This window comes from Saimiri boliviensis, chromosome 11 (assembly GCF_048565385.1).
Source record: "Saimiri boliviensis isolate mSaiBol1 chromosome 11, mSaiBol1.pri, whole genome shotgun sequence".
In the NCBI taxonomy this organism is placed as follows: domain Eukaryota; kingdom Metazoa; phylum Chordata; class Mammalia; order Primates; family Cebidae; genus Saimiri; species Saimiri boliviensis.
In genome coordinates, this window is record NC_133459.1 from 93,993,352 (window position 1) to 94,014,400 (window position 21,049).

Sequence of the window (21,049 nt, forward strand, 5' to 3'; positions counted from 1 at the left end):
TGGTTCACTCTACTGATGGTTTCTTTTGCTGTACAGAAGCTCTAAATTTTAATTAGATCCCATTTGTCTATCTGGGCTTTTGTTGCCATTGCTTTTGGTGTTTTAGTCATGAAGTCCTTGCCTATACCTATGTCCTGGATGGTTTTGCCTATGTTTTCTTCTAGTGTTTTTATGGTGTTAGGTTTTATGTTTAAATCTTTAATCCATCTGGAGTTAATTTTAGTGTAAGGTGAAAGGAAGGCCTCCAGTTTCTGCTTTCTGCACATTGCTAGCTAATTTTCCCAACAGCATTTAGTAAACATGGAGTCCTTTCCCCATTGCTTGTTTTTGTCAGGTTTGTCATAGATCAGATAGTTGTAGATGTGTGGTGTTGCTTCTGAGGCCTCTGTTCTGTTCCATTGGTCTATGACTCCGTTTTGATACCACTACCATGCTGTTTTGATTGCTGTAGCCTTGTAGTATAGTTTGAAGTCCGGTGGTGTGATGCCTCCAGCTTTTGCTGTTGTTTTTTAACTAGATTTTTCTCCTTTTTAAATCTCACATTATTGCATAGTAAACTTGGCTGAAGATAATTGGCAGCTTCCCCTTTAAAATGACCATCACGGGAGTTCATCACAACCCCCAATGTCTCCCTGTGCCTATACTTTGCGATCACTCTTTTACCCTGGGCAATTCTTGTAGTAGAGTGACCAGATTTAGTGAATACAAATACAGAAGGCCTAGTTAAATTTGAATTTTAGATGAATGACAAATAATTTTTTTAGTGTAAGTACATTATAGATTGGATGTTTGACCCCTTTAAATTGCATGTTGAAATTTGATCCCCAGGCCAGGCCTGGTGGCTTGTGCCTGTAACCCTAGCACTTTGGAAAGCCAAAGTGGGTGGATCTCTTGAGCCCAGGAGGCCAACATCAGCCTGGGCAACATGGTGAATCCCCATCTCTACAGAAAATTTAAAAAAAAAAAATTAGTCGGGTGTCATGGTGTATACCTGTGGTCCCACCTCCTCTGAATGCTGAGTTGGGAGGATAGCTTTTGCCTGGTGAGTGGTCGTTGCAATGACTGGAAATCATGCCACTGCATTCAAGCCTGAGCAACAGAGCAAGACCCTGTCTCCAAAAGAAAAAGAAAAAAGAAAAGAAATTTGATCCCCAATGTTGGAGGGAGGTGGGGCGTATTGGGAGGTATTTGGGTCATACGGATGGGTTCCTCGTGAATAGCTCAGTGCCCTCTGTCCTCTTGGTGGTGACTGAATTCACACTCTATTGGTTGCCATGAGAGCTGGTTGGTAAAATGAATCTGGCATCTTCCCTCTCTCTGTTGCTTCCTTTTTCATTATCTGGTCTCCGTACATGTGAGCTCCCCTTCCCCCGCTGCCACGAGTGGAAGTAGCCTAAGGCCCTCACCAGAAGCAGATGCCAGCACCACGCTTCTTGTATAGCCCGCAGAATGTGAGCCAAAGAAACCTCTTTTCTTTATGAATTACACAGCCTCAGGCACTATTTTATAGCAACAAAAAGCAGGCTAAGACACAGTATGCCCCTTGAAGCCTGGAATGTACTTATACTAAAAAGCTATTTGTTTATCTGAAATTCAGATTTAACCAGGGGCCCTATAGTTTATCTGGCAACCCTACCCCGTAGCTTTTGAACTTTTACCTGTGGGACAAAGCAACAGGCACAACAAAGAAAAACACGTAGGTTTTTCAAAAGTGAAAGACAAACACATGTTTTGAAACAAACGATTCTGGGAAGGAAACAGCTCTTGCATACCTATAGCTGTCCCTGACACATAATTAAAATGATCCTAGTAAACATTCCTCCATAGTATTTTCTAAAACACTCATCTGTGAGAAGGATCCTTCAAAAATGAGTTTCATATTTAAATAAATTTGGATAATGCTTCATATTGTCTTATTTTCTGAGAGAGTCATAATGTATGTTAATTAACTAAGGATGCAGGAAAGTAATAAAACCTATTTAACCTTGTATATATCAGTGTTTCCCAAGGTCATATAATCATGAAACATGAAAACCTTTTCCTTTTTTTAATCTCCCTTTGACATCCCACCAAGATCATGTTTTGTGAATGAACTCTGAGAATCGCTACCTAAATTCTTGAACAATCATTGTCGTATATTCATGTTCTTAGATTCAAGATGCATGAAAATATTCAGAAAAGCAATTTCAATATTATGGTTAATTTGTTTTAAGATTTGCTGCTTCAGATTGGAGGAAATTCAGTTAAGTGGAATATCGCTTCCCCTAATAATATGGGATAAATGAGATATCACTGCATTTTACATTTTAGCTATAAGCTGTATGTTTTCTAGTAGGATATTTCATAAAAGTAGTCTAGTTTACTATTGTATTACAGCTTTGTCATGTAAATCCTAGTAAACACTTGATGGGTTAAATATAGGCTCTTAATAGGCATCTCAAATGAGTAATTGTGTACTGATTGTGTGTTGCCCTATAAAGAAATGGGGATAAAATTTAAATATATTTATGTTTAAAGTTGCAGCTCACCTAGCTGATTTATACAAGCAATCTTTGGCTGCACCTCCAAAATGCCCACCAGACACACTTGGTAAAGATTTCTTTGAAAAGACGTGGAGGTAAGCTAATGCAATAATGTGTTCTAATTAGTATTAGGCATGCAATGGTTGAGGAAATGGGATATGCAGATGCTATAACTTTGGGTGACTACGTCAATGAATTCACAGCCCTTCATCTCCCATAATATTAACAATTCATCATTTAGTAGTGGAGGGTTTTGTTCTTGTTTTTAAGCTGAGACCATTGCCCCTTTTCATATTTTCCTTTCCTTTCACATAGGGACACAGCATCCTCCAATCGCTGGAAGGAAAAGATAGACAAAACGAGGTAATTCTACCGCCAAATATGCATAAGCACCTGAAAAGGCCCAGAGTAACAGACTCTGAGAGTGGAATAGGTCAAAGTGTCCTACCAGGTGCCCAGATGTTATTTAAATCTCTTCTTCAACAGTTCTACCAAGTGGTCATTCAGCTCTGTGTGATGACCTCTCTGTCTCTTGAGGAAGCCCATTTGACCATTAGATAGATGCTCTTCCTCTCCTAAGCAAGAAAGCTCTCAAGGCCCTCTCTGTGTTTTTGGTGATTCTAATATACTAATAAATATTCTGGAACTTAATGCAGAACACCGTCATAAACTTTCAAGGTTCTTATAATTCACAGGAGGAATGTGCTCTAAGCATTATATGGTTTCGTTTCTTTTTAGTCCTCACTGGGGATTTCAACTCCAGCTGTCTTGTCATAGAGAGAAGCAGCCAGATGTATCTGTTGAATATGTAGTAGTACATATGATAATATCTGTTGTACACATTTCCATGGCCCCTTTTCAGAATGATTTCAGGATTAATATGCTTCTTCATAAAAATGTCAGGGTTGTCTTGCAAAATGCGTTAGAGGAGTGCTGAGATAAGACTTTAAGCCTCATGGGTCACCTCCCCTATACAAGATCAAACTGGAAGGGATATACTGGTCTGCAGGGAGGATAGCTTAAGTTTTACATGACATGGTAGCCTTCATAAGGAAATGAAGACCCAAATAAATGGTTAAGCCTGAATATCTTTATGCTAGATATGATGAAGAATAAACACTCATGGAGAAATATGATACAGCACAAAAGGCATAATCTAATGGTAATAAACTGGGGGACTGTAGCGAGGTCTGTTGCTCAGATTCCTCTCTGTGTGCCTTTGTCTTCAGAGATACAGATCCTCCTTTCCTGCAGGTATTACAAGGGCCCCTCCATGGGAGGGTCTTATGAACTGCTCAAGGGGAAGGTCAGAAAATCCTCTCTAGGTTTTATGTCCTGCTTCAGGGAAGAAGGACAGAGGGAAGGTGAGAATAACCTCCCTGCTTCTACCATTTTCTCAGATTCCTTCAGCTGAAAATATTCAGTGCTCCAAGCTGCCATATTTTAAGGTAGTGCACCTTGAAGACCATTATTCTCAGAGTATCCCTAAAAGCTTCTCTGAGAGACAGTGATTGCCTGAGGGGAAGGAGATTGAGAGACGGGGCTAGGATGTACTTCAGTATTATGTACTTTTGAGTGTTCTTAAAACTGTGTCCATATGCCTATATTACTTATTCAATTTTTTTAAATTTTACAACATTAACAATTTCAAGTTTTAACTTATAGGTATATAATGGCAAGCCAGTGAAAGCTTGTTAAAGAAGAGTGAAAAATATAATTAGATGAGTGTCACAGAAAAAGAAGTGTTGGCAATGTGGAAAATGAACTGGGTCAAGAAAAGATAAAGTTTCTAGGAAATAGAAGTTGGTCAGCAAATGTAACATGCCATGGAAGAATCAGAAATGGGAATGAATAAAAGAATTTGGGTTTATAAGTTAGAAGGTTCATTACTTTCTTTTGTGAGAATAATTTTAAGAAAGTGGTAGGCAGCAACCAGACTGCCATAGATTGATGAGTGAATCCAGTGAAGCAATAGAGATAATATACTTTCAGTGGGAAATGAAAATTGTTTAAGTAAGGTTGTATTTTGGTATTTCCAGACAGGCCAACTACTATAAGAGCACTGTAAACAGATCCAATCAATTGCCGTTTGATGACTTACAAAATGTATGATGCTGGCTGGTTGTTTCACTTCAGTAACATTTACTTTGGGAGTTCAGTTTGCCCAGCAATAAACTGAGGCTAATTGGACTGTCAAATATCTGAGGTCTCTTTCAGCTCTCACACTGGGGGACTGATGGCTCCCTGCATGTGCAGTTCTCAAGATCATGGGCTTGGAGGCAAGCAACCTGGGTTTTAATTTAGATTCGACCCCTTATTGGTAATGTGATTTGCAAGGGGTTTCTTAACCTTTCTGTGCTTGGTTTTTCAACCCATAAAATGAGGATAAAAATAGTGACCATTGTGGAAGACAGTGTGGTGATTCCTCAAAGATGTAGAAATAGAAATTCCATTTGACCCAGCAATCCCATTACTGGGTATATACCCAAATGATTATAAACCGATCTATTATAAAGACACATAGACACATATGTTCATTGTGGCACTGTTTACAATAGCAAAGACTTGGAACCAACCCAAATGCCCATCCACGATAGACTGGACAAAGAAAATGTGGCATATATACACCATGGAATACTATACAGCCATAAAAAACGATGAGTTCACGCCCTTTGCAGGGACATGGATGAATCTGGAAACCATCATTCTCAGCAAACTGACACAAGAACAGAAAACCAAACATTGCATGTTCTCACTCATAAGTGGGTGTTGAACAATGAGAACACATGGACACAGGGAGGGGAACATCACACACTGGGGTCTGTTTGGGGGTGGGGAGCTAGGAAAGGATTGGCAGGGGTGGGGAGATTGGGGAGGGATAACATTAGGAAAAATACCTAATATAGGTGACGGGGGGCTGGAGGCAGCAAACCAATCATATAAGATCAGCTCATGTACCCCAGAACTTAAAGTAAAATTTTAAAAAATAGTAACATATGGTTATTATAGGATTAAATGTAAAATACTTTGCAAAACTCCTGTCATGCAATAAGCACTTAAAAATGAAAACTATTTCAGGTAGAATTAAGTTTAGCTACATTTAACAGAAAACCTCCAAATCAGTGCTTGTATTAAAAAGGGGCTTATTTTTCCTAATGTGAAAAAGTCGGAGCTGGGCAGTTTACGGTAGGAAGCACCACAACATCATCAGGAATTCAGATTCCTTCCTTTTATCTGTTCCAACATTCTTAGTACGTGATTTCCATTCTCAAGTTTACTTAATAGTTGCAAAATGATTGCTGCAGCCTCAGCCATCATATTTCAGGAAGTAGGAAAAGATACCAGGCAAGGACAAGGAAGAGCCTCCCAGCTGAGTTAGCCCTCCTTAAAAGCTCCTGGACACTTACCCAATGACTTCAGTTTACATCTCATTGGCCTTCTCTATATAATGTCTCCCCACTCTAGGGGTTCTGGTCTTGGAAAGCAGGATTATCATAATTGCTTTTATTTAACTGTATAACCACCGACCACATTATTCACAAATTATGCCTCATGTTTTTGTTTTTGATTTGTTTAGGTTTTTTTGTTACTACTGCTACTGAAATTAGGAAAACCGGTAATTCTAGCTGTCATTTAACCTCAGAGAATTGAAAAACCTCAAAAAGTTTAACTATTACAGGGCTATGTGGTTTTTAGCTTTTTGAGATCAAGTATGAAATGAAACTAACACGTGGTACCACTATTTCCTATCTTACGTGAGAGTCTGATTTTTAAAGTAGAAAATGTAACTAATTCTAAAAGATGAGAAAATGAACCAAAACAAGCGGACAAAAAGTATCTAACAAGTTAATTCCTATCAGTTTTATTGTTGGTGATTACATTCATGTTTGTGGGAGTTAGAGCTAAAGCACGAACGGATAACACCTGAAAATGTTTGTTTCTTCTTTTGCATAATTATGGAAACATCAACCAGGAAGGAAATTGAAACAACAAAAAATTATCTAATGGGTATTAGGAACCGCATAATACCACCCTTTTTAAAATCTGAAATGAACGAGTTGTATCAGTCTCAGGTAACTGAATATAATGAACAATAATCAAATAAAGGTATTTATAAAAGCTGATATATTGCATATGTTATTAGAAGTTCTCTGCAGTGTTTTACTATCACTCCCCCATCCTGCCTTTCAGTCTCACTATTTTTTACCCTCTCCTATCTATATTAAGCCTTTTTAGGCAGAATCTTTCCTATCATTATCCTCTGATAACTCATTTTGGAGTTTTATTCAGTTAAAATTTCCTCACCCATCAGCTGTTAAGATACCACTGAGAGATTGTGAGTTCTTGGAAGCTCAGAGAGGCAGAATGATCTTCTCCTGTTCTATTTCAGCCTACCTGTAGGACCACAGCCCCAACCTTCCCCTCACTGGCCAGTTAATTAAAACTCTGATTCAAAGTGAATATTTTCATATGTTCCAAACACCTTGCATTTCTATGAAAACTCCAGAAGAAATTACAGGAAATTATGACTAGTTAACAAAAACTAGAATTGGGTTAATTAGTCTCTTGTAGAATATTAATTTGTAAACTTTATTTTCTGGTCATTAAAAATATGTTTTCATCATCGCTTATCAATTTAATATATTTGTGACAGTTGAATTTCAGCCATGTATAAGTCTAAAATAAGTCTTTTTTTCTTTCAGTGTAATCATCTGGACAATCTTTCCAAAAAACTGCCTTCTTTTACAAAGAAAAACGAAGAAACAGATGAAACAGCTGTTCAGGATACATCTGATCTTAATCTAGGTAATGCATTAGCATAGCGCATATTCCTGTTAAATGTCTGTAACTGAATTAATACCTAGCAGTGGCCTCTTAGGACATAACCAGTGATAGCTGATGACATAACCTACTGTGACCTGTATGTTACAGACCTGGCTGAGTTATATGAGAAAACTAAAATGTAAAAAACATTTAGTTTTCAGCCTCTGTGCTTAAAATTTGCCTAAATTCATTTAGGAGACCTGACTAATTTAAAATGCAAGGAAGTAATGAAGTTCATTCGGGAACAGGACATTTGTAAGGTATCAAAATATCAACCCACATATACTTACAAATTATAAGAAGGAAAATGTATCTTGACAGTGGAAACATTCAGCATTTTCTACCTTAACTAAGTAATCAAACTCCTACCATCGGTGAGACAATCTAGCAGTAAGTGAGTTTTCAGGTAATGCAACACAAAGCACATAGACCTTTGATATGGCTTGGCTGTGTCCCCACCCAAATCTCATCTTGAATTCCCACGTGTTGTGAGAGGTACCTGGTGGGAGATAATTGAATCATGGGGGCAGGTCTTTCTCATGCTGTTCTCATGATAGTGAATAAGTCTCATGAGATCTGATGATTTTATAAGGGGGAGTTCCCCTGCACAAGCTTGCTCTTTTTGCCTGCTGCCATCCTTGTAAGACATGACTTGCTCCTCCTGGCCTTCCACCATGATGGTGAGGCCTCCCTAGCCATGTGGAACTGTGAGGCCGTTAAATCTTTTACCTGTAGATATACCCAGTGTTGGGTACATCTTTATAAGCAGTGTGAAAACAGACTAAAACAATCCTTTAGAGAATTCTTGCCAAAAATCCTTAACCAGAATCCAAGAGGAAACAGACAAATGTCTACCAAAATTTAGATCGTCTGTAAGATGACCAGCCCAGCCTCTTCAAAAGTCAACATCATTAAAAAAAAAGAAAGGGATGATTGTTCTGAACTAAAAGAGACTAAAGTGATATAAAAACTGAATGTGAAACCTAAGCTTTGATTAGATCCTTAACTGAAGAAGAAACAGCTATAAAAGATATTTTGGAGAAACTGCACAAGTTTGATTAGGAGACTCTGTAAGAGAGGACATTGTTAAATTACTGTTAATTTCTTGGGTAGATGATGCTGCTGTGAGTAGGAGAATGGCTTCATTCTCAGGAGCAGCATGGTGAAGAATTTAGAGATGAAATAAAATTCAGTGCTTCTCTTTAGTAAACTGAGTAATTACAATACCCAGATAGAGGAATTTTCTCCTATACAATATAATACTTGAAGTTCAGCTGTCTATAGTGAACACAGCCAATAGAAACATCTAATTATCACAGAGTTGATAAACCAAAGATTAAGGTTGAAACAATGACTTATAAATGTGATGCACAGAAATCAGAGATCAGAAGCTGATGGCTCTTATGCTGCCTCTTGGACCTCCTGCAGCCTGGGCAGACAGCACTAAACAAGTACTGCTTATTTTCCTTTTGAAATGGAATAAGACTGTGGAAGTCTTTTCAGCACAGTACTTGAGGCAGTCAGGACTATTCAGCCAGGGTTGGCACACACACAGATTGAAATGTATTTGCCTCCTCAATCCTGGAGAGAGTCTTTAAAATTTGTTTCCTGTTGTACCTATTTCTTAGAGAGATACATTTAACAAAGAGCTATATTTTCACAGTAATGAATGAATTTAAGTTTGGAAACTTAAAAAAAAAAAAAAAATCAGCCGGGTGCAGTGGCTCACGCTTGTAATTCCAGCACTTTGGGAGGCTGAGGCAGGCGGATCACGAGGACAGGAGATCAAGACCATCCTGGCCACCATGGTGAAACCCCATCTCTACTAAAATTACAAAAATTAGTTGGACATGGTGGCGTGCGCCTGTAGTCCTAGCTACTCGGGAGGCTGAGGCAGGAGAATTGCTTAAACCTGGGAGATGTAGGTTACAGCTGAGATTGCTCCACTGCACTCTGGCCTGGTGCCTGGTGACAGAACGAGACTCTGTCTCAAAAAAAAAAAAAAGAAAAAATACCACATCTCAGTTGCCATTACCAGGTAAAAGTAGAAACAAATTGCTTGGCCTCTTCTACATAGCACAACAAGATGGCAACTCTACTGTTTGCTCACAAAAAACCAGCTAGCTCCTAGGGAGTGCAGACTTTGCAAATACTGTCCTGTTTGTTAATGGCAAACGTTATACTGTATTTTAAAAATCCCTGCCTCTTAATGGCTTTCTTATATTTAGTCTTTCTAAAGAGAGTGGGGGAAAAGGTACCTTGTTCATTGTAAAACAACTTGTTCAGTATTTGTTCATATAAACATTAGCAGTCATTATATCATCTTACAAAATATCACTGTGTACATTTCATTTTGGGTTTTCCAGATCTCAATCCACATAAGGTTTCAGAAGAGAAACCCTCAAGTGTGCTTAGTCTTCCAAAACCAGAGATTACTGCAGATAAGAAGGATTTCACTGCTGAAAACCAAACTGAAAATTTAACAAAATCTCCTGAAGGTATGGCAATCATTTTTAAAATCTTGTTTCTTGAAACTGAACATTATGCCTTTTTGGCATATGAGAAATTGCACTATGAGGTGTGGTTGAGAGTTACTGAAAAAAATCGAGAGGGTAACAGATCCTGGAGCTATGAAGCTTTGCAAAGGCAAGTATTTTGCCACATTTATGGGTGAATTAAGAGATTTACCTGGCCAGCTGCAGGTAAATCTTAACACATCAAAGTATCTCAAAAAACACTTTTGAGAATGACTAAAAGTTCCAGATTGAAAGAAAAAAATACAAATACTTTTTTGATGTTATTTTATTTCATTTTTACTTGATTTTATCCCTTTTAGTTCTCTAAAACTTGTATGATTTATTCAAGGTGAGACACCTGATAGCTTTTCTTGAGTATCCAGAAATTTGATACTTAGACTTACCTGTTATTTCAGTACTTTCTTGGTCCTCCAGGTGCTAGAAGAAAAACATGAGATGTAGTCTCTATCTTACATAGCACGTAATCTTACTGGACTAGCAGAAATTGAAATACAGAATAATCTGGGATAATATTTAGTTATAATGGAGTTACATTATGCTGATTTTTCTAAGATAATTCAATTAAACATAGCTGGTCACAAAAGAGAGATAGAGAGGGTAATTTGCATTGCCTGGATAATTTTGCCACCATTTGGTTCTTGTGGGTATGTTCTGTGGTGAAGGTGAGATGGGAATCTGTTGATGGGTTTCAGTTATCTCTTGTAGAGCAAGTATTTTACCACATTTATGGATAAATTAAGAGATTTCCCTGGCCAGGTGCAGTGGTTCGTGCCTGTAATCCCAGCACTTTGGGAGGCCGAGGCGGGCAGGTCGCTTGAGGTCAAAAGTTCAAGACCAGACTGGCCAACCTGGTGAAACCCTGTCTCTACAAAAAATACAAAAATTAGCTGGATGTGGTGGCACATGCCTGTAATGCTAGCTACTGAGGAGGCTGAGGCAGGAGAATCGACTGAACCTGAGAGTCAGAGGTTGAAGTGAGCTGAGATCGCACCACTGCACTCCAGCCTAGGCAAGAGAGACTCTTGTCTAAAAAAAAAAAAAAAAAAAAAAAAAAAAAAAAAAAAAAAAAAAAGATTTACCCCACATAAGACTTTTGCCTTTCTGACTTAAACTTCTCTCCTCTAAGTTTTATTCATTCAATGGATGATTACTCAATGCCTACTGTGTGTCAGGCATTGTTCCAGGCATGGATATACAGCAGTGATGACGCCACAGTCTTATGGAGCCAGACCTTACCCAAATTTTGGGCAAACCTAGACAATATGTAAAGAAATAAGTCAGATAAATTCAGATTGCAATAAATATTATGACCTAATGATAGAGTACAATGTATGGAGAGTGATTTGGGGAGAGGGGCAACATTCCATCAGGAGATTAGAAGGTCTCTCTGATAAAATAGTTGAGTTGAGACAAGTACAAGAAGGAGTCAACCCCGCAAAGGTTAGGAGAGAGGAATAGTCCATGCAGTGAAAATGGCAGCTGTGAAGGTCCTGTGGGGAAGAAACATTAAGGCCTGTGGGGCCAGGCGCGGGGGCTCACGCCTGTAATCCCAGTACTTTGGGAGGCTGAGGCAGGTGGATCACGAGGTCAAGAGATCAAGACCATCCTGGCCAACATGGTGAAACCTCATCTCTACTAAAAATAAAAATAAATAAATAAATAAATAAATAAATTAGCTGGGCGTGGTGGCGTGTGCCTGTAGTCCCAGCAGGAGAATTGCTTGAACCCGGGAGGCAGAGGTTGCAGTGAGCCGAGATTGCGCCACTGCACTCCAGCCTGGCACCTGGCAACAGAGCAAGACTCTGTCACACGAAAAAAAGAAGGCAGGTGGCTAGAACACAAGGACCAAAGGAAAAAGTAGAAGAAGATGAGGTCAGACACAGGGGCAGAGGTGAGATCATGCAATGTTTCTAAGTGCAGCTTTATTCAAAGATCAGTGGAAGGTTTTGAGCAGGGTAGTTACATGGCTAATTTTTATTTTTAAAAGATCACTCTGTGAGGATAACAGCTCGTGGCAAGGAAAGGGAGGAGTGAGACAAAGAGCAAGCAAGGAAGACGCAACTGAAGTGGCACACGTGAGAGGTGCCAAAGACATGGGCTAAGGTGGTCGAAGGGGGATGGGGAGAAGCAGATTAATTAGAAATACATCACGAGGGTGAAGCCAATAGGATTTGCTGCTCAAGCGGCTGCAAGTGTAAGACAAAAAGAAAAATCAAGGATGATCGTTAGATTAAACCGATTGTGAGGTTGAGAATTTGCAGTTTTGACAAGTTCGCAAATGGTGCTGATGTTGCTCGTATAGGTTCGTGCCTTGTGAAGGACTGTCCTGAGGTGAACTCTAGAAGGTGAAAGTCAGGCAGAGGAAGAGCCAGTAAAGGCCATTAAGAAGAAGCCAGTAAGGTAGCGGAAAAACAGGAGTGTGAAATCGCTGAGTGTTCTCAGTGTAGCAAGTGCTCCTGAAAGGTCAAGCAAGGTGAAGTAGGAAGATGTTGAACAACATGGAGATCACTGGTGAACTTAACAAGGCCAGCTTCCGAGTACAGAGCGGATTGAAGCCTAACTGAAGCAGGTAATAGACAGAATGGCAGCATAAGAGTACATAGCTTTACCCTTGAGTTTTGCTGGAAAGACTAGAGAAATGGGATTGCAGATAAAAGAGCAATATGTAGTCAAGGAAGAGATATTTTTCTAAAGATTAGGCATACTAGAGTCTAATTTGCAAATGGTAGTAATTTCATAGCAGAGAGAACTTGATGATGCTGGAGAGAAGATCATGTTGCGAGACAGCAAGGTCCTAAAGAAGATCAGAGAACGTGGCATCTTGAGTGACAGAGTTAACCTTAGATATGAACAGGGTCACTTTATCCATAGCCACAGGAGAGAAGAGAGAGAATAGGGATACATTTGCCGGCAAGTTGATAGGTTTGGTATGGGGGATGATGGATGAGGGAATTTCTGTCTGATTGCAAAGGAGCAGATATAATGATAGAGCATTAAATCTATTCCAGAGAAACAGGAAAGCAAACCAATAAGGGAAAGACTGCTTGTGTAAGATGATAATGTTGATGAGAGACATCAGTGAGGTCAATAATCACCTGCTGGATATGTCAGAAAAATAAGTTAGAAGAATAGGAAGTGGTTATCCAGAAAGTGTGCTGGAAACAGATTTTGAAAATGGTAGAATTGTTGGGGTAGGCAAGGTAAAAAATGTGGCCATGGGACTCTCTGAGGTAGAAAAGGTGAAGACACGGTGTGATCAAGAATCAGAGAGGACTGGGTGTTGGATGGATCATCCAGGTGGTATCATCGGGAAAGATAAAGTGGGGGGACCCTCTCAGGTGTTAAAATCACCAGGGAGTAAAGGGAATGATTGAGAGTGGCCAGTAAATGACAACCACTTGGAGAGGTCGTAACTAACACAGTCTGATGGCACAAGCTTCAACGGAACAAAGCTTTGAAGGAGGAAAAATAAATTGTTTTGAAATAAGGACACTGACCGCACCCCCAGGTACTGAGGTACTCGAGATAAGGGACAGTAATATGATTTCACTCTAAATGGAGAATTAAATTTTGATGTTAAAAAGTTTAAAGAAATTCAGAGTAGTAAGGAATTAACACAAAACTGGAGAAAGCTTTATAGCAGGAGTGGTCTTGAAAAATAAACAGAATTTCGTAAATCTTAAGATTTAAGAGGTGAATCACCTATGACTACCCTCATTTTACCTAAGGAAACTAAAACCTGGAGAAGTCAAGCAGTATCTAAAATCATACAGCAAATTTGTGACTGAGCCAGGGCTAGAAAATGAGTTTCAAGACTCCCAGTTATCTGTATTTTATTACATTACATTTTAGATGTAGGGAAGAGAAAAGAATATTTTATTTTATTTTATTTTATTTTTTTATTTTATTTGAGATGGAGTCTTGCTCTGTCACCAGGCTGGAGTGCAGTGGTGCGATCTGGGTTCACTGCAACCTCTGCCTCCTGGATTCAAGTGATTCTCCTGCCTCAGCCTCCTGAGTAGCTGGGACTACAGACATGCACCACTATGCCTGGCTATTTTTTTTTTTTTTTTTTTTTTTTTTTTTTTAGTAGAGTCATGGTTTCACCATGTTGGCCAGTCTGGTCTCAAACTCCTGACATCAGGTGATCCACCTGCCTCTGCCTCCCAAAGTGCTGGGATTACAGGTGTGAGCCACCACTCTTGGCCTGAATATTTTATTTAAAATAAAATGAGTGTGTTTAAAAGCTTGAAGGGAGAAGGGAGAAATGAACAGGAAATCAGAGTAAGTAGATCAGAGTTTTTATTTAGTAACAATACAAGATGCTGCCTGGAAAATGCAATAGAGTCAGCTAGAGAAGGTTTGGACTTGCAAAACAAAATGTTGGTTCAGTGCTCACTGTGATAATACCGCGGGGAGGTGCCCCCAAATCCCGTAGTGGCTTAGCACAACCAGTTTGTGGGCTGTGGATGTCCATGGCAGCTCTGCCGCAGACTGGTACAAACCAGGGCAGTTTATCCTGGGAAAGGTAATTGTTAACCACTCACCAGCACACCTCCGGCTGCAGGTAAGGTTCAGGTATATTCCAAGAAGGCCACACTGTAGGAGCTAAGGAGCCACCACTTCAGGCAAGCTGTCCTCATAGCAGAGCGTCAAAGCTCAAGGGATGCCAGCAGAAACACGTGCTGCCCCTCACAGCTTCTGCTCAGCCTGGCATACACTGCCATCTACACACACCTCTGTTGGTAAAAGCAAGTCCCATGGCCAAGCTCAAAGTCAATGAAGCAGAGAATTATATTCCACCTACAGGGAAGCCATTCTGAAAGGGGAAGTAAATAATTGTGAATAAATAATCCAGCCTTGCTCAGCATGGTAACAAGGAACCACTACCGGTTCTTCAGTTGGGTCAGGTCCGGCGGTAATATTCAGATGAATGCACTAGTTGGACTGTACCAGTTGTTCAAATGCTAAAGAACCTCTGTGTCAGCTGCGAATCATTCACTGCTCCAAGCCCCTCAAGGACTCCCTCCCCCATTATCCCTATTCCTGCAGAAGCCCTAGGCAGGCTCAGTGGAATAGTAATCTGCATGTTTTATGGGAGGCAGTCCAGTGTAGTGCGGAACTAAGAGTCCAGGCTTTACCTCGGTTCATATCCTGGCTCCTTGTGTAATAGCTATGTGACACAAGCTATTTATTTAAACCCTCTATCTCTTCCTATTTCTCTTCTGTAAAGGAGAAATAATGGTATGTACATCACAGGGCTGTGAGAATTAAATTAGTTGACATATGTAAAATGCTGAGCACAGTGTCCAGCTCATGATAAACCCCATACCATATTTACTACTAATACTAATAGTATCAGCAACAAATTCATACTTATTAGACTGATGCATGCGTGCACACAAAGCAGTAATACACATAGGATATGAACAAAAACTACCAAGCTACTAGAATGGTTGCCTATGCAGGAAATGGTGATCAAAGGGAATAAGTACATTAAAACACTGATCCCTGAGTTCCATTCCCAGAGATTCTGATTTTGTTTTGGTCAGGAATAGGTGTTTTTCTGGCATGTGGACTGGCAATCTCTATTCTTCCAAAAGCAGCCCAGGACACTTTGATGCACAAATGGGTTTGGGACACGCCGTGTAGTAAAAGGAGCAGGATTTTTTCTGGATCCACCACACTTTGGTCCACATTCCAGCCCTGACCCTCTTTATAGTTTCTTGAGCAGTTATTTAATCCTCTGAACCTCTGTTTCCTCATCGGTAAAAAAAGAAAGACTACTACTATATTAGTTGGAAATTTTCAATTTACGACCCTGAGAATCAAAACTGAAACTCACTTGAAAAACAACAACAATAAAGGAAATTTATTGGTGCCCAAAAGCAAACCACAGAAAAGTGGCTGTGGTGCTAGGTCACGGGCATTTGGCTTCAGCCACTCTGGCTTTCAAGGAGAGTATTTGCGTCTGATTGCCTTTTTCTCTCCGCAGCCTCCCTGCCTCCACCATGATCCATCTCTACTTGTTCCCCTTTGGTTTTATCCTCTGCAACAAAGGACAGGCTATGTCGATGTGGCAGAGGTCATGAGCATAAAGGCCCAAGATTCTGATTCTTCCAGATCTATAACCTAGTATGCAAGACAGGGTTGTCCCCAACCTCTTCAGTGGAAATATCCAGGAAAGGGCCCTCATTGGCTGGGCTTTGCTCCTCATGATTGGGACCAGGGTGCCCTGGAACCAGATGCATATGGTAGGAGTGCACTTAGAGTTGAGGATGGGAAGAATGCTGAGCAGTCCAAGATTGTAACTGCCACAACTTCCGCATTCAGATGTAAAAACAAGTGTGGCACTCACCTGCAGATCATAGACACTCAAATACTGGTCCCCTTCCTTTTCCTCTCTTCCTGATGTGAATGCAGGAAAGGCTTTTTAACTACCATGGTCTCCAATACAATTCTTTTTTCCCCCTCCTGGATCTGTGGAACAAAAACTCACACTCATGGATTTCCTACACTTGCTCATTCCTTCATGCAACTGAGGAACAGAACAAGCCACTGAATTTAGTGATCTGAAGATTTAATTTCCTGGCTTAATTTAGCTATACTTACTAACCCATTTTTTAGAACTATAAATATAGTAGTAGAATCAAATAAATCCTTGGGAATTTTTTACTCATAAGTTTTTTGTTTGTTTGTTTGTTTGTTTTTATTGAGACGGAGTTTTACTCTTGTTACCCAGGCTGGAGTGCAATGGCGTGATCTCGGTTCACCGCAACCTCCACCTCCTGCGTTCAGGCAATTCTCCTGCCTCAGCCTCCTGAGTAGCTGGGATTACAGGCACGTGCCACCATGCCCAGCTAATTTTTTGTATTTTTAGTAGAGACGGGGTTTCACCATGTTGACCAGGATGGTCTCGATCTCTTGACCTCGTGATCCACCCGCCTCGGCCTCCCAAAGTGCTGGGATTATAAGCTTGAGCCACCGTGCCTGGCTTACTCATTAGTTTTAAGAAATCTTTCAGAATTAATGTTTTATTGTGTTATATATCATTGATTTAAGAGAAAGAACATTTAAGACCTGGGTATAATTCAGTTTATCCTAGGCAAGCTATTGGCTTCTTAGAATCTTATATTTCTCATTTATTGAAAAAAAAAAAAGGATGCTAATAGCATCTGTACTGCCCACCTTATAGGGTTGTTGTGAGGACAAGTATTAGGTTAGGTATGTAACACTTTGTAAAATGAAAAGGCATAAAATGAGAATTAACAGAAGACTTTTCTCCTTTTAAACAAGCTCTTTAAAAATAGAACTACGGGCCAGGCGTGGTGGTTCAAGTCTGTAATCCCAGCACTTTGGGAGGCCAAGGCAGATGGATCACAAGGTCAAGAGATCGAGACCATCCTGGTCAACATGGTGAAACCCCGTCTCTACTAAAAATGCAAAAAATCAGCTGGGCATGGTGGCATGTGCCTGTAGTTCCAGCTACTCAAGAGGCTGAGGCAGGAGAATTGCCTGAACCCAGGAGGCGGAGGTTGCGGTGAGCCGAGATTGCACCATTGCACTCCAGCCTGGGTAGCAAGAGCAAAACTCCGTCTCAAAAAAAAAAAAAAAAAAAAAAAAAATAGAACTACAATTTGACCCAGCAATCCTATAACTAGATATACACCCAAAGGAAAAGAAATTGTTCTACCAAAAAGACACACTCACATGTTCACAGCAGTCATGTTCACAACAGCAAAGACACGCAATCAATCTCCATCAAGGATGGACTGGATTTTTAAACCGTAGTACATATACACCATGGAACACTATGCAGCCATCAAAAGAATGAAATCACCTTTTTTGCACCAACATGGATGCAGCTGCAAGCCATTATTCTAAGCAGATTAATGCAGAAATAGAAAACCAAAAATCATATGTTCTCTCTTGGGTAGGAGCTAAATCTGAGATACTCACGGGCAAAAAGAGGGGAAGAAGAGACACTGGGAACTCCAAAAGGAGGGACGAAGGGAGAGGACAGGCTGAAAAACTCCCGACTGAGTACTGTGTTCACCATTTGGACAGCATGATCGTGCAGTTTACCGTTATAACAAATCTGCAGTTCCTGTAAAAGAAAAAATGAAATAAAATAAAATAAAAATAAGCAAGCTCTTTGAAAAGCAAAGAGGAAAAGTTTCCAAGTTGGTTTATGTTCTTATATACTGTTATTGCTTCAAATGTCTTTGAATGAAATGTCCACGTGGCATAATTTAAGCTTTCTGTCTAACAGAACCAGAATCTTTTGAGCCCATGAAAATTCCAACCCAGTCCTTGCTGCAGGACGTTGCAGGACAAGCGAGAAAAGAAAGAGTGAAGTTGCCTCATTACTTGCTGAGTTCCAAACCTAAGTCTCGACCTCTCACAAAGGTAAAATGGACAGGAACAAATTTCCGAGAACCAATCAGCATTTGATATAATCCTTTATTTTTTATTTTTTTCAATCCGGCTCCTTCTGTAGATTTTACGTAATCCTGACTCATCGAAGTGATTAGTTTCCAGCCACTGTGTGCTGCTGTTGACTATTTCCACAACTCACCATGAAGGTCTTTAAACTTACATCTCACACATGTAAACTGAGGCGGGGCTTTGCCGGAGCTGATTCATACAGGCTCCTGACAGAAATTTTATGAGCCGCTTATCAAACCACTGATAGCTTGAAATCAGCCATGCCGGGAGTACTTGGACCACAAAATTAGTACACACTAGAAATCAGGATTGTTTTCAGAGAGCCAGTTTACCAGCACACAACAACACGCTAAAGGGATCATTGGCCACCATTGCCATGACTCTTAGGATAAAATCCAAATGACTTAGTATGAGGACCAGGCATGGCTCCATTTGCTTCTTCACCCTCACCCGGAGCCAAACTGACTATAATTCAGCCATTGTGGATGTCTCTTCATTCTTTAAAAATACCAATCCCCTTTCTTCCTTCGAGCCTCTAAAATTAAGATTCCACCCAGTTTTGTTGGGAAACCTTCTGGAGCCCATCAGTTTTGATAATTATCTTGTTTTTTCTTTCATAGCACACTGTGTTCATCCCCATCAAAGAATTTATTGTAACATATACGTAGCTGACATAATTAGAGTACATCTCAAACTTTAATGTGCATATGAATTACCTTGGAAACTTGTTAAAATACAGATTCTGACTCACTAAGTCTGGGGTAGGGCATGAGATTCTGCAGTTCTAACAAACATAGGAACAAATTCTCCAAAGCCAATCAGCACTGATGTCAGCACTGCTGACCTGAGGAAATATTAAGGGCAAGAGCAATGGTCCTCAAAGTGTGGTTGCCGGACCAGCAAAATTGCCAACCCTGAGAACTTGCTATAAATGCAGATTCTTGGGCCCTACCCCCGACCAACAGAATGAAAAACTCTGGGGGTAAAGTCAGCAATCTGGGTCTTAATGATTTCTCTGGGAGATTCTGATGGATGCTGTTTACTGACCACGGGCACAGATGAAAGGGTACAGACTCTAGAATCAGGCAGACTTGAGTCTGAATCTTTGCTCTGCCACTTACCACTTGAGCAATGACCTTTCAGTTCTCTAAACTTGACTTCCTTATCCTTAAAACAAAGCCTAAAATCCTTCCTCACAGGGCTGTTGTAAGGATTACATGAGACTGTCATCATTCATTTCCTCCAGCAACCAAGTAGTTGTTTTCCTCTGGTGACAGGGACTTTTTTTTTTTTTTTTTAATCTTGGGAACTCCAGCTAGAACCATTTTATTAATTTTTCCTTAATGCAAAGGTGCAAGATTCTGTCGCAGGAAAAGTGAACACATCCTCTTTTGCGTCTGCTGCCATTAACAATGCAAAGTCATCCCCTTTTGGGTTCCATCTTCTCCCATCATCAGTGAAGTTTGGAGTGCTTAAGGAAGGACATACCTATGCCACAGTTGTCAAGCTCAAGAATGTTGGAGTGGACTTCTGCAGGTGAGGCCAAGGGACCAAAGGTCTGCTCAGGTTACCTTTCCCTACACTGACACTTGTCTTTGGTCAGCTACATCATGTCAATGTTTATTGAACTGAACTGGAATTTCCTTGAATCTTCACATTATTCACTCAGTCATTTGCACACTAATGCGTTCACGCATTCATTCATTAACACATCAGTGAGTGTTTATCTAGTCCCAGTTATATGGTAGATATTTCCTTGCCCTCCCATTAATCATTATCCATACTTGGGTAAAAGCAACTCACATCCTGATCTCCACCAGCTAAAAAAAAAGGGAGGTTGTACAAGTGTTACAACAATGAATGCACAATATTAGAGTCTTTTTCTCAAATCCACTAACTATAATAATAGCAGCTGATGTTAATTTGCACTTTATGATCTGAAAAGTACTTTTAGTTACATCGTTTCTGCATAATGGAGGCAAAGACTTTAGAGACTACTATGAAAGGAGAAACTGTAACTTGTTTTAACTTCCTGTAGGCTGACAGAGGCCAGACTTCAGATCTCTTGAGTCCCACATATTTTGCTTTACTAATGCTTTGTTTTTTTGTGAAATTTCAGACCTTTCCATTGGATCAATAAACCATATACCTCTATCAAACTATCCCCAATTACAAAATGTCCACTATTCTATTTTGAATTAAATATAAGCATGTGTATAACTTGCAGAATGTGTAGTACATGTGGAATGTATGTTTATTTCAACTGCAATTATTTTCAGAGTTGAGTGGTAAGTACTTCAAGAATGTTTATGATTCTGGATTCAGGATTGGAAATTAGAGGAAAATGATAGAAGCATCCAGTTTGGAAGATCCCTGTCCCATTTCAGTTATTTCAGTTGAGGCAAATCCGCAGCTTCAGGAATAACCTTTGCTTCCTAAGTGTGGAACTCAGTCCGCCAAATCACACATTAATTGTTGTTTAGGTTGTTGCCAACAAAGTGGGTGGGGAGAAATAGAGAGTCAACCTCGAACTAATAAAACTCATTCGTGCGAGTCCTGTCGCTCCAGGATAAAATTTTAGTTTTGGAGATTTCACTCCTCAGCTTGTTAAATTCAGCTGCGATAGAGCAGACAGCAAGGTTGATGGTAGAAGAAGCAGGGTTGAGGTCAGAGTGAAGGTAGACTTTCCTTGGCATTTTAATTTACTCCAGGTCTTTA

At 40.0% G+C, this 21,049-nt stretch overlaps 1 protein-coding gene across 6 annotated transcripts in view; it reads left to right on the plus strand.

The window, feature by feature from the left end:
- The window catches only part of SPAG17 (sperm associated antigen 17), a 250,275-nt gene that overhangs the window by 208,591 nt on the left and 20,635 nt on the right, over nucleotides 1–21,049 (plus strand). For 5 of the 6 annotated variants that reach the window (XM_003933530.4, XM_074381189.1, XM_074381188.1 and 2 more), the window contains 7 exons: nucleotides 2,518–2,617; nucleotides 2,838–2,885; nucleotides 6,496–6,595; nucleotides 7,226–7,328; nucleotides 9,713–9,844; nucleotides 18,156–18,292; nucleotides 19,683–19,867. In XM_003933530.4, the coding sequence (XP_003933579.2) occupies nucleotides 2,518–2,617; nucleotides 2,838–2,885; nucleotides 6,496–6,595; nucleotides 7,226–7,328; nucleotides 9,713–9,844; nucleotides 18,156–18,292; nucleotides 19,683–19,867 (805 nt within the window). Of the gene's footprint in view, nucleotides 1–2,517; nucleotides 2,618–2,837; nucleotides 2,886–6,495; nucleotides 6,596–7,225; nucleotides 7,329–9,712; nucleotides 9,845–18,155; nucleotides 18,293–19,682; nucleotides 19,868–21,049 lie in introns of those variants that run through there. The other variant, XM_074381192.1, reaches the window with a different exon arrangement.